The sequence below is a fragment of the Sphaeroforma arctica genome (assembly GCF_001186125.1).
Source record: "Sphaeroforma arctica JP610 unplaced genomic scaffold supercont1.228, whole genome shotgun sequence".
Lineage (NCBI taxonomy): Eukaryota > Ichthyosporea > Ichthyophonida > Sphaeroforma > Sphaeroforma arctica.
The window spans coordinates 39,408-53,586 of NW_014040330.1; the positions used below are offsets into that span (position 1 = coordinate 39,408).

At 41.5% G+C, this 14,179-nt stretch overlaps 2 protein-coding genes across 2 annotated transcripts; one reads left to right on the forward strand and one right to left on the reverse strand.

Moving 5' to 3' along the window:
• Positions 1-298: 298 nt before the first annotated feature.
• Positions 299-8,601, forward strand: SARC_04188 (hypothetical protein; the record flags this gene model as incomplete). The annotated part of the gene is made up of 9 exons (XM_014301991.1): positions 299-323; positions 569-753; positions 1,843-2,092; positions 3,142-3,357; positions 3,874-4,038; positions 4,769-4,931; positions 5,795-5,885; positions 6,211-6,333; positions 7,310-8,601. 9 exons carry the CDS (start codon positions 299-301, stop codon positions 7,322-7,324), a joined length of 1,233 nt encoding a protein of 410 aa, XP_014157466.1. The 3' UTR covers positions 7,325-8,601.
• A 4,039-nt stretch (positions 8,602-12,640) lies between these two features.
• Positions 12,641-13,552, reverse strand: SARC_04189 (hypothetical protein; the record flags this gene model as incomplete). The annotated part of the gene is made up of 2 exons (XM_014301992.1): positions 12,641-12,995; positions 13,505-13,552. The coding sequence occupies 2 exons, from the start codon at positions 13,550-13,552 to the stop codon at positions 12,702-12,704; spliced, it is 342 nt and encodes a 113-aa protein (XP_014157467.1). The 3' UTR covers positions 12,641-12,701.
• Between the last annotated feature and the right edge of the window lie 627 nt (positions 13,553-14,179).

The following is a 14,179-nucleotide window of genomic DNA, read 5'->3' on the forward strand; positions in this document are numbered from 1 at the left end:
TATATATATATATATATATATATATATATATATATATATATATATATATATATATATATATATATATATATATATATATATATATATATATATATATATGTATATATGTATATATATATATATATATATATGTATATATGTATAGATGTATGTATGTATATGTATATGTATACATACATATATATATATGTATATATTTACTATAAATCATAAGCATATTGGAATATGTATACTTAATATTGCGGAAATTCTTTCGGTGATTGTATAAAGCTATGCGCACAAAAAAATATATATACGTATGCTCCATTGCCAAGGTATGCGCGGTATGCTCAAATTTTTATATTTACAACTATACCTTTTTTTGTACTAGAATTGTCTGGTACGTTCTTCTCAAAAATGTTTGTACCCTTTTATTTACGGTTACGGGCAAGCATTTGAATAAACGTTCTCAGTATACAAACTGCACTATCCAAAGCATACTTGGTAGCTTTTTGCAATTGCAATTGGAATAGACATATCATCGTTTCGGCAAATTAATAACAGTGCACCTTCTGCTTAACCTTTTCAGCCATCTGGTGTCATGTCAACATCTCTGCGTCTAAGTCACTGCACACAAAGGCAGTGCTGCAGAACACCCCAGCACTGATTCCATTCCTGGAGAATGCAAGTGAAAAACATCAGGATTTGTCTGCGTGGGCTCTTGGTAACATAGCGGGTGACAGTGCGGAAGCACGCGATACCATAATTGCTCAGGTATGTTCTATGAATTCATTCTGTATCTCCAACATGTCCGTCGCAACAGCTGTGCAAGTTGATTATATTTACGATTGATCGCATTTCGAAGTAGCCACCTTGAACAACTTGAGGGGTTGCATAGTGATGGTAAAACTGAATGGGAAGAACCCAATGAGAAGTTGGTGAGCAGAGTCCTTTGGAATTGTCACACATGTAGACCCAGATGGGCTGTGAAATTGGCCCTAATACTGTTCCACTTCTAAAGTAGCAAGAGGTTTTGTTCATTTGTTCGTGAGCATCGCCACGCATAATGTCACGGCAGTCGTGTGAACGTCGCAGTTTTCAATCGTGGATATCACTTGCTACCATCACGAGTGCTTAGTCTTCTCGAGACCGAGGATACGCAAATCTATCTCTATTGCGAGCAAATAAGCCAACCCAGTTCGCCCAATCCGCATCAGTCGGCGAGCATTACTCATTCTACCCCAGTAGATATGGTCGCCCAATCAGACTAGTGTTACGAATTCGGCTTCGGCTATGGTGGTGTAGCTCGCTGTCGATAGGGTCAACTGATACATCTTATTTGTACCGGCTACCACATACGAATTTGTATATAATGCGATAAAGAGCGCACACCGCCCACTGATACGATGGTCACCGATCACCCCCTGGCCAGGAGAACTGTTACGCTCACAGCTACAACCACAGAAAAAGACGACGTTTTATGGGGCTCCGATTGCATTTTATATCCACAATATGCATTTCAGTGGCGCAATGCCAACTAATGTATAGCAAGCCATACATATCACTTACCACATACCCATCGCTCTTAAATTCATTTACCCATATTTGTTATGGAATGAATTTCAGGGCACACGCCACGCTCCGATACGCATGGTTACACATAACACCCCGGCCAGTATAGCTGTCGCGCTTACAGTCGTACTCATAAGAACAGTGGGTGTCCCATGGGTCGCCGGCTGCATATGATATTCCGGACATGCGCTTGAGTAGCTGAGTAGCGCAGTGTCAATCGATGTCAGAGCAAGCCATGTGAGTCACCTACCGCTTATCCAACGCTCATAATCAAAATATTATAATTTGCAGGGCGCACACCACCCTCTGATACGCATGGTCACCAATCACACCCTGGCCAGTACAACTGTCTCGCCTACGGCTACGTCCATAGGAGAGGCGGCCTACTTCTGTTTGTCCAATCTGTGCCGGGGACAAGGCGCGCGACCTGAGCTATTCGCAAACGATGCTGTTCTTGCTAGCACGTTGCAAATTCTTAATGTTCACATTCCCGTCGCGCTAGCTGGCTCAGACCCGCCATTGGTCCAAAATCCCGAACTTGGTATGCGGTTTGCAAGTGTCGTTGGTGATAGTACACTGCAGATACAAAATATCCACAAGCTCATAGCGCTGGTTAGATCAGCTCGCCTCCGAAAATACATTTGTGGTGGTAGCTTCAACCGCCTTCGTCTGCGAGTGAGCTCGAGGTCAACATATATTGTACAGTATTCAGAACCCTCTCTCTGTCTTCTGTGAATTTGATAATATTGTGCGCGACCCGCCATTAGTCCAGATTCCTGGGCCTGTGGGGGCATCAACCGCTCTAGTAGTGATTTCACCGCTAGCTGTGCGAATACAGTATCCGGATGCATTTAAAGTTGTTGTATGCAGTGCGAGAGTATGCCTATAGACTACCACGTATAATTATATGAGTTAAAAAATATTATGGTTTCATTTGGGTGTGTACTTAGCTGGATTTATGTATATCATCACTGTGCAATTGTACATACAATCTTTCATTACATTGTGATAGTGGAGTTTGGCCCGATAGCGTGCTCGTGAATAGTGTAGCTGTATCTGCGTAGCGAAGCTTCAAATTCTGTTAAGAAGTGTACTTATTCTCTATGCTGAACACTCGGTATATCATATTGTCAGCCGGGACACAATAACTTCTCAAAAGCTTCTCCTTTTGGTCACCCAACAGGTATGCCTCAAGCGCTGCGCACCGAATTGCATCCCTATAGATCGTGACGAATATATTTTCGTAGTGTTTCCTCTGTTTCACCTACTCATGGATTTGAGCTGCTGATTTATACGCGCGCGGCTTCAGAAGTTTAGTGCTTGCATTTAATGATATTTCAAGCGCATACACATATTCATGTATAAATATACGTACGCACATGAATAGTATTCGACATCGCTGTGAATAAGCATAAAACCTGGCTTTTCTTCACACTATGCTCCTGCTCGCGATTGCAACCTATCACTCCACCACCAAAGACCTTCCTATGGATGTATATATCCAATACACAGTCTTAAGATCGTTATGCATATAGTGCGAGATCTCCCTTTGGTTCACTATCTGTTCCGCTTATCACATCTCTGCCACAGCCCGGCCAATGTTATTGTCGCCCGAGACTATAACGACGCGTGCCAGTGTGGGGATTGCCAGCGAAGCCCTATGGTTTCTTACCTACATGACCGCCAACAATGAGAGTCTATGTGAGCGACTTTGTAAAGACGGTCTGATGAGCCTTCTCACATCCGCAATGCAAGCTACCACAGAGATTGCCACACCGATGGTATCCCCCGCGTTACGCACTCTGGGTAAGTTGTGGCAGTAGGTGAGCTTCTACACATCTCTATGTCGATAGGACACACTCCTGCCATGGCTAGTACAGATTCCCCAGCACCTTGCATACTCAAGGTTGGGCGAGTGGTAGTAGCTGAATGGTGGACACTCGCAAAGACGCGTCAATCTCCAAAACATCGGGGGGGGTTTTTTGACATCGCGCTTCTCCTGGTACGGTACATAAGATATTCGCTGACGGGGACGGCTTCGCAGAACTGGCATTGCAACAGACGAATCATTTTCAGTGATCTGCGCAATGAGTTTTTTATGTGTACTTGTTTTTTAAATCATATTCTTAATGCACTCTGCTATTCATGGTACAAGACGTTACATTTTTCTACACCTTACAATACTAGCATTTCAGTAGACGGATCTCTTGCATGTATTCGCCTATTGCGGTACTATATGTGCACATTGTTCTTCACCCACCACCTCACACATCACTGCTACCTACAGTACATTGATTATATTCCCCTTCAATCCTGTGGTAGGTAATATCCTCGCTGGTGAGGACGCCTTCACAGAACTGGCGTTGCAGCAGGCAAATCTCTTCAACGGATTGGGTCAGTGCGTAACCTCTCCCGAACGATCTCTGCGCCTAGAGGCGCTGTGGGCTCTGTCCAACATCGTGGCTGGAAAACCAGAATTCGCAACGGGTGAGGTTCATGTATACTAAATCGTGTCCATGGTTTGTTGAGTATATGACATTGCTTCTTCTATTTCCGACATAATCTAGTTGACCAGTGTCCAATATTGTCGCAGGCGAATCTCAAGTTTGTTGAGTGTGAGTTTGAACTACTATTGCCAAACAACTATGAGTGGTAAAACATTGCACAATCTGAAGCCTGAATTCCATCATTTGAGCATGATAAGGGGATGTACCGAGTATTTGTTTCTTTCCTGCACTGAATTCTCTCTAGCATGACTGTAAACTGTACACTTTCCGTAATCTAGTTCATTAAATTCTCAACATTCAGTATGGATTTGAGTACTTCTACTCCGAAACCGTTTCCGATTGTAAATGCTTCTCATGATAGAATCCCAGAGTGTTATTATTGTACAGTCGTTGATATATATATATATATATATATATATATAGATAGATATATATATATATATATATATATATATAGATAGATGGATATAGATGGATATAATTGCAATATAGATAGATAGATGAATATAGATATATATTTATACATATATATAGACATATATTATATATATATATATATTATACATACATGTACCAGTATTTATCTACATATATATATGAATGTACCTGTATTTATCTACATATATATCTGTATACTACGTGTATACCGAGTCAAGGCTGACTCATGCAACCTTTCCTGTCGTTCGTATTGTGCTTGGACTTGCCTGCAGCCGTGGTGGACGAGGGCTTGTTCCCGTATATAGTGAGAATAATTGAATACGATGCACTGCAAGACCCAGAGATGGTCACTCAGGCCATGTATGTGATCAATAACACCGCACACCACGGAGAAGCTATGTGCCGGTTCATCTACCACAAGACGGATGTGCTTAGGTAGGTTGAAGGTTATTGGCCATTTCTTCGTTGGTTCTGTGCATACAATTACATGCTTGAGTAAACCAGAGAGGTACCATTCAATGCATGTGATGGTCAATAATATTATAGTGCATGTGATGGTTAATGGTATTATAGTGCATTTGATGCGTCAATTTAGTCAGTCACTCATGTATATCTGCTCCTTTCACTCATCATAAAAGACAGTCACTCATATACATCTCCACCATTCACTCATCAATATAGACAGTCACTCATATATATATCCACTATTCACTCATGTATATAGCCAGTCACTCATGTATACCTTCACCATTCACTCATCGTTGTAGACAGTCACTCATGTATACCTATCTCTACCATTCACTCATCAATATAGAAAGTCACTCATATATATCTTCACTATTCACTCATTTATATAGCCAGTCACTCATGTATACCTTCACCATTCACTCATCGTTGTAGACAGTCGCTCATGTATATCTATCTCCATCATTCACTCATCAATATAGACAGTCACTCATATATATCTCCACTATTCACTCATGTATATAGCCAGTCACTCATGTATACCTTCACCGTTCACTCATCGTTGTCGACAGTCGCTCATGTATATCTATCTCCACCATTCACTCATCAATATAGACAGTCACTCATATATATCTCCACTATTCACTCATCTATATTGCTAGTCACTCATGTATACCTTCACCATTCACTCATCGTTGTAGACAGTCACTCATGTATACCTATCTCTACATTCACTCATCAATATAGACAGCCACTCATATATATCTCCACTATTCACTCATCTATATAGCCAGTCACTCATGTATACCTTCACCATTCACTCATCTATATAGGCAGTCACTCAAGGTACTGCGTGCAGGCGAGGGGCAATCGTGCAAGCTTGTGCTGCAGTTTTTGGAGATGATGCTACAAAGTCATGCACAGGTAGGTCTGAGTGTGAGGTGGAGCTCGATAGATTGCTGAGGCAGTCTTGTGTAAATGCAAGGTCCTGCGCTATTGGAATAGTATATGTGCGGTGATGTAGAGGTACAAATAAGGCGGTGTATACAAGGGATGGATAGGACTTGTCCATCGACGGGGGTTTAGTGGTCGCTCGGCTCGATTTTTCTTTGTTCTGATTTTTGAAGGGACGCTATCTATTGTGAAATAGCACTTGCGGAGAACAAGTCTCGACTATCAATCTGAATTGTCCTGAATCACCCTCAATTATATTCACGCGTGATGCCACTTCAAAACAAACATATATTAGGTGTCCTGGAAAGTTGAAGAAGAGGGTGGGGTGGAATGTTTGGAAATGTTTGAATACCATGACAATGAGGAGCTTCAAAGAATTTCTAGTTTCCTGATTGATAAATATTTCTACTCAAATGAGGTATGAGCGCCTTCACATAGGCATAAACGTGTCGATTTTAGTGTTCATGTAGCGTAGTGTTTTAGGGGCATAGGGTTAAGTAAACCCTAAAGTACATTTGACTTTGGCGACTTATGTAAGTGGTGTGAGAGGTGCTCTATGGATATATATATTAGTTGTAGGTACGTAGGTGCAAGTTTATTACTTTGTACTTGCAGTGGTGTGGCAATTTAAGGTCATAGAGTGAGCACAATATCGTGTTTGCATACCTGTGCTGTCAAAAAAAAAGGATTTTTTTATTGAATACTCTACGGTCTGTATCGGATGTATAAGCACACTGGCGCGAAGTATTGAACTGTACGCACGCGCTTTCTGTCATTCCTAAGGTTGAACCATACTACCAGATTCGTCCAGCAATGCGTTGATAGGAGCTTGCAGGATGACTCCATACTTAACATTCATGCGCCTACCTAAACCACCAAAAGTATTCAATTGAGCGATTCCTGCATGTTTGTCCATGTTGGGTGAATGCATGTGATCACGGCCGTAAACAATTTTTTATATGTACTATACATGGTGTGGATACGAGCATAGGTCGTGGTTGGGGTGGTTGTAGATTGTATGATTGTGGTTCGACCTGGTGTTTGTGCACTCGCCTCCGTATGTTTGCTCTGCGCGTAGATTTGTGGATAATCCATATGTGCCGGCGTATACGCATACGTGCGCGGTGCCTGCGTGGTTGGGGGGATTTATTTGGACCGTCGGGGAGGTTGTGTGTGTATTAGTATGGTTCCGATGCCGGTATAAGCGTACTTTTCCTTATTCATGTTCATAATCCCTCATATCCTTGGCTTGTTTCAGCACGGTACGAGTGAGATTTTATAACCTTTTTTAAAACCTCATGTTCTGCCACTTGTGCACACTACACGCACTCATCGTATCGGATTCGCAAGGTAGTAGTTAATTTATAAATACAATTACATTTATACTCTTATAGGAGGAACCGATTTGAAGATCTGTATCGACCTGGCTTCAGTTGCAAACGGTAAAATAACCTAGTTGACTTCTACCACATATTGCATAACATTGGTATCTCGTTTCGAGAGTCTCGCATCAGTGGATGAATATGTATGCAAAGGAATATGGTACTATCGCTTTTGTGAACCAACCACGAATTGATCCCAAACTGCACATGCTCGACATATCTATACACTGGCGTGAAACCACAAGCGCACATCCACAGTTCAATTTGGCCGAGGTGCAGAATCCAGTGCTTTGGTTGAAAGTAGGTTCTACACCAGGAGTGCTAAGACTACCTTCATTCTCTTGTGATGGGGTACGAAAAGACATCAGATGATGGTCAGAGCCGTGGAAAGCATGCCTGAAGTGCCGTAAATGCTATTTATACATGGTGCCCTCAATGTGGCTTATGGGTGTATACTTGTTGTGCAACTGTACTCGTATTTTTGTGTGACTGCGCTCATTCATCACAGCAGTTTTCACCACATGTTTGTATAATCGTATTTGCTAAAAATGACTACAACATGCCGCACACCTACATTCAGAAGTTTAGTATGCACTAAATTGAAAATTGAAAATGTGCACATTATCATAAGTTCATAGAGACAGACGTCAACTCGTCAAGGCGTCAACAGCTTGCGCTCTACTAGAGTAGTCACTGGTCACACTGGTCACTGCCTCACGAGTCACTGGTCACCCAGTTTCTGAGGGTTGGCCTGTGGCTCTGTGCCTATTGCGCACAAGTTTTAACTTTCGGGGTTGTTTTTTCTTTTTGTGTGTGCCCGGGCGGCTGTACCAGCCCACGCATTGACAAATAGTCAGTTCTTGTCTTTTTGTGTATACTGGATAAATATTGTGGTCTGCGGAACTATGGAAGTGTAGATTCTGGCCTCTGGCAATATAAAGTGAGTATGTGACTGGGGGGGTATACTGAAATCTGGATACTCATTCAAAATACTCATTCAAAATATAATTTTGTTAAGAAAGGCCTATTATTTCTAGAGGCTCTCTCTCTCTCTCTAGAGTAGAGAGTTTAGACTTCTAGCTAGAGAGAGTAAGAGTCTAGAGAAAGTCTAGTAGACATGTAGAGAAAGAGAGACTAGAGAGTACACTAGAGACTAGTAGAGAGAGTATTTACTCTAGTAGAGACTAGAGAGAGAGTACTAGTAGAGACTCTAGAGAGAGAATACAAGAGCAGAAACTACAGAGAGAGAGGGGAAGGCCGGAAAGACAATGTTGAAGTTGAAAGCAATTAAAAGTTGAAAACCCAGTTGTGGACCACAGACCACAACTTCAAAAGTGACCCACTGAGTCACTGACCTCATACTCTCAGTGGGTCCAGACTCCAGACTCTGATCGGCAGCATTCCATTCACTATCCGTTGTCCAGTACTTTTTTGATGATTTTTAAAGGATGCCTAATGGCCTATATTGCCTTAGTATTCACTATTCAGTATTCACTGTAGTCTACCAGGAGTCTAGAGTGAACTTCAAAATACTCTACTATTTACATGATAGAGAATTGGAATAGGACACTGTGGTTACCGGAGTAACTTCGAAACCGTAGCCTGTTTATGTTGGTAGTTTGGAAAAAAAATCTCCCGAAGATGCTCAATAACCTTATCAGGCTTGGATCCCCACCCTCCTATTGCCTTCTCCGCCCGGTTTCCACTCACTTCAAATGGGTCCTTAAACGCTGGATACAATGCTGCAGCCGCGATGTACAGATCCTTCGTCTCAATAACAGTCTTGCTAATATAGCCCTCTAGTTCCGACTTCGTCTCCGGTGTAATCTCCTTCAAAAGAGCCATCGCTGGGCGGGACCCTCCTTTCTTCGCCTCGAGCTCATAAGCCTTGGTACCCCTGACGTAATCCCATCGATCCATAAGTGTCGTCATCGGTTCCCTTCTCACATATCTCCAGGGAGGTTGCCAAGTCCCAGCTGCATTATCCTTCTCGTAAACCATTTTCCACTAACGTTTATTTGTAATCTTGATCGACTCATAACACAATGTAACGGTGAACCTAGTTTTATTTCCTTGATAGTTGAATAAACGTCTACCTTAGCAGAATGAACTTCTTGAATGAACTAAACCACGTATTTATACTATCTCCGAAGGATTCCCTTGAGAATCCTACCGCCAATCAAATCGTGTATCTACTCAATTTCGAGCCTACAAGTCTATTCAACATATATCGTCATGTCTCGTATTACAGTCACAAGTCCGATTTACGTCATGTTATTCTCCTAAGAAGGCATACCGCGACGGGTCGGAAACTAGTTTGCTAAGAAGATGTGTCGTCGTATACCAGGTCAGCAAAATATCCAACACATTCGGATGCCATCCGGGATCCTGATGAGCATCAAACGGTCGACTGTGGACGCTGGACAGCAGCAGATTCACATAATCGGCAGAAAAACTCTGTCGTCTGCATACAATAATAGAGGTGTGCTGGTCTTCACGTCACAACACTTTGTTGTCACTGTTCAATGAGTTTAATGAACTATGATGACTAAGCAATATGCGATTGAACGAGTATCACCCACTACACAGCATGCAGAGTTTATCAACCGATTATGTGATCCTACTGCAGTCGACCAGTTGATACCGATCAAGAAGAACAATCAATTATATCAATTGAAAGCAAGTGATGCATCTATCGAATGATTTCTCGCCGAGAGCTCAGTATGTGCAAATGCACAGTATCAATATACTTGCAATCCTTTGTTAAGTTCGCAATTGATAGTCGCTAGTGTCTACACCGTGGATGGTACAGAGAATGATAGACAAGCCGATTGTTACGAACCGATATCAAATAACTACCAGATTCATACAGATGGCAGACAAAAGAAATGGGATTCCTTTACACGAGCAGAGTGTTGTATTCGAGACAAATACTGCAAGATGAAGTCAACTTTTTGATAGCCGCTGGGATTCCTTTACACGAGCGAAGTGTTGTATTCGAGACAAATACTGCAAGATGAAGTCAACCTTTTAATAGCCGCACTGCGTCACTTGGACGATTGTCTCGATAGTGTCAGTCCCGATATTACATTAAGAACTTACCAAACATTACACCTGCATGTCACACGTCGTTATCCATCAAACGGTTTCAAAGCGGATTCGGCGATCCCATCGCAATACTGGAATAGTCCGGCACAGCTGGCGGGTCTTAAGCCTGAAGCCAGGCTTTTGCCAAGCATTTCTCAAAGCGCTCGTTTAAATATCTAAATAAGATTGAAATAATCAGCAACGTACTTGAAGTGTTCACAAACAAACATGCAAATTCCAAACAGAAAGCGCGTTCGAAAAATCAAAAAGACCAAACATGTAGACCTTAGTAATATTTCACGATTAAGCCCTTTTGACCGCGAAACTCATGTCGTTGATTATCAGATTGGGTGGCACATTTTAGCTGTACACCTTACGGCACTCTATACACAGCATTTCACGAGTATGCACGTTACCATGTTTAGCATTTTTGATCATTTTTGTGTGTTTGTAGAGATGTGCGTTTGTAGAGATTCTGTGACTAAAATATTACCCTCTCATTGAGATGCCGTGAAACACCTGCTTTTCAAGTAATATATATGCTGTTTTTTAAAAGCAGGTACAGGCTACAATTCAGAATTCAATAGCACTTTCTTTGTATATTGCATACCAATCAATAAAAGAAACTTTTAAAGTGATAAAATGATACACTTGAGCGAATGCGTTGGTGTCAAGTGCGGTATATACCACACTAACAAGAGTACAAAGATTTAATGGCTACAACAACAAGGTTATACTTGGGCGTCAAGGTATCGGATCGTGCCTTCTAAGTATTGGGCCCTGTTCTATATTCAACCAGCACAATAGGCGAATACTGTCCAAACTGATGTGCAATTGTGTGCCTCACTCCGAAATTTACATTACTTTCAACAGTCGTCTGTGAACCGTGCACAAGGATGTCTTTCATATATTTATACACTACGATTTTCTTAGAAGGTACCACTTGATTCGTTTGTTTCACATGCTCTGAGATAGCTATTTTAGTCGATCGCTAATACTACTTTATTTCCTTTCTCGCTGCCTCAATTGAGCGCTCTAATTACCGGGAATCTTATAACACACGGCTTCTATCTGTATGTGGATGATGAAAATTCAATTTCTCTGCGAGGACTCTCAGAGTCTTCAAATCTGTCTACTACTGAGATGTTTTGTCTCAAAAGCAGGCAGTGTATGTATGTCTAATAGTGGAATGCAAGGGGCCATGTGGCACAGTATTTGTTGGTTGTCCCAATGCCGTATATTGCTTAGTCGAGGATGCTCTGACGGCCGTACATGCACGAGAAGATGGGCAACATGACTCTGATATCAAGTCGTGTTGTGGAGGTTGAATAATCGCACATCGACTGTACTATCAGTGTACATGCGATTGTTGTTTAAGCCAGCTGTACATGAATCCCGATCGCACGGTACAAACCTCATTTCTGGATTATCTACTAGTTCTTGTGCTACAATATCTTGAAAAGTATTCTTCGTGGTATTGGGCGACGGCTCATTCATAATTAAGATCGAGTACACACGACATGTGTGATAACAGGTTGGTGTTTCCTTTCATTTTGGATGCTTATATCCAAGTGAACACGTATTTACAATCCAAAAAAGGCGTTCGACATTCCGTACATACGACAATACCGCCCGCTGTCAGACGATATGTACTGCATGATCAGTACGATATAATAAGGAAGAACCAAACCTCGGTTGCATATATAATGTCCCCTAGTAACACGTACTGGTGTGCTGGTCGCAGTGGCGAATTCATCAACTCAGAGTGACATCGCTGCTGGGTACTTTCAAGGAGGTTTGAGCTGAACTCTTGGTATTGGAATATGGGGTAGCTTGTGTCTATTCTTGTGCATGTGCGAGCTGATCAGATTCATTATCTCGATCGGATGAATATTGCACTACCTAGTTTGCCGACTTGAGTATGCGCAAAAAACACTTAAAAAGGTATATATGCGCGACTATCATGTCTTGTAAAATTACAAAATCTATAAATTCGCCCATTCATGTATAAAAGTATGAAACCTGAAAAAGCTATAGTAACCAAGGTCGAGCCTTACATTGGGCATATCGTGTTAAATACAATATTAACGTTTCAGTCTCGCACAGTAAAAATAAGTCACAAAATATGAATTGCCGACAAAGCCTCGCTTGCAAAGTCAATATGTATACTCTTGCACCCGAGTAAGGTATGTCAACATATGATTTAGTCACATCCTCGAGAAATCCGATGGTATGTCTATCAAGTTTTACATGCCCAGATTAGCATAGCCTTCTAAATTAGACGGCTATGAGATAGCCGATGATACAAGGATACACATTACAAATGAGTAGGCCTTGATCCTGGCTTACCAGACGCTAGATGCCCCGATACTGTTTTTGCCCTGTGCTGCCGACTATTCGGACTATCACTAAATCGCGGCACACTACTACTAGCACTCAGAGCACCTTTCTGATCCGAACCAATCAGATCCGTTCTATTTTTAGGCAGCTCGCCTTGCTCACCAATGAGTCCCAATTGTAGAATGGCGTCCTCCGCCGACTGGTGGGTACGCGGGGGTGGCTCTGCGACATCGAGGCCTGATGACAACTGTTTGTGCCGGTGTGTAGCGTTCTGATGTGCAGGTGAAATGCAACGAAGCAAAAATATGGGGTTTATAGTCAGCAGGTGCAGTATACGGACAAGCATGGGGCAATGTGGCAGTTCGAACACTGAAGATCGAGGCTAAGTTGACAGACAACCCCACATGAGCACCGATAAGCTATGTATGGCGCGAAATCATTTGTCTGAATGTTTCGAAGGTTGATTGATTTCAAGGAAGAGACGTATATTGAATACGTTATATTGGCTATCCGGCGAGGTGAAAACCCATCCTGGTCTAACTGCGTACACACCATCGGGTCTGCTCAGTGTGACAGTGCTGATGCTCAAACCGTACACTGATACACAAGTGCATGGATAGCGCTCTATTTTACTGATTACATGATTGTGGGTGTATGTATGGTAATCAAATATGCACGTACAAACCGTTCCGAAACATTGCGTCGTATTCGCAATTCAGGTTTGTTAGGTTAGGGATTTCTCCTTTCCTCACTGCCCACTCACATTCAAGTCGACTTTACCTGAATCTTGAGCTTCAATTGACTCCGTTTGACTCTCTCATCTGCCATTTTCGCCTCATGCAAATCTTGCTGTGGTATCAAATGTTATTGCAGGGTTGTTGGTGAGCAAGCGTTCGAAGTGCTAATTCATACGGTAACAAATACGTATAAAAACGGAAGCATAATGAGGTGGTGGTTTATGTGTACTTCAACACACACCACATAACCCAAGTTCTACTACAGCATCACATGTCCTTCTGAATTGAAGTATCTGTGAAATGTATGAGCTTCCAGGAAATTTACATTCTATTAAAGGTGAATCCAGAGGGCCACTCTGTCCATCTCTGTGCGTGCACGGCCATTCTTCCAGTGGGGTTAAAAGCATATCAATAGATAAGCGATAAATCAATTTTATCCTTGTCGTTAAAACTATCCTGCCGACGATGTATATTGAGCCGTAAAGGTGTTCGTACATGCCATATGTACATACATGTACGTACGTACGTACGTGTATGTATGTATGTATGTATGTATGTAAGTATGTACATACAGTATATATGTATGTATGTACATATAGTATATATATATATATATATATATATATATATATATATATATATATATATATATATATATATATATATATATATATATATATATATATATATATATATATATATATATATATATATATAT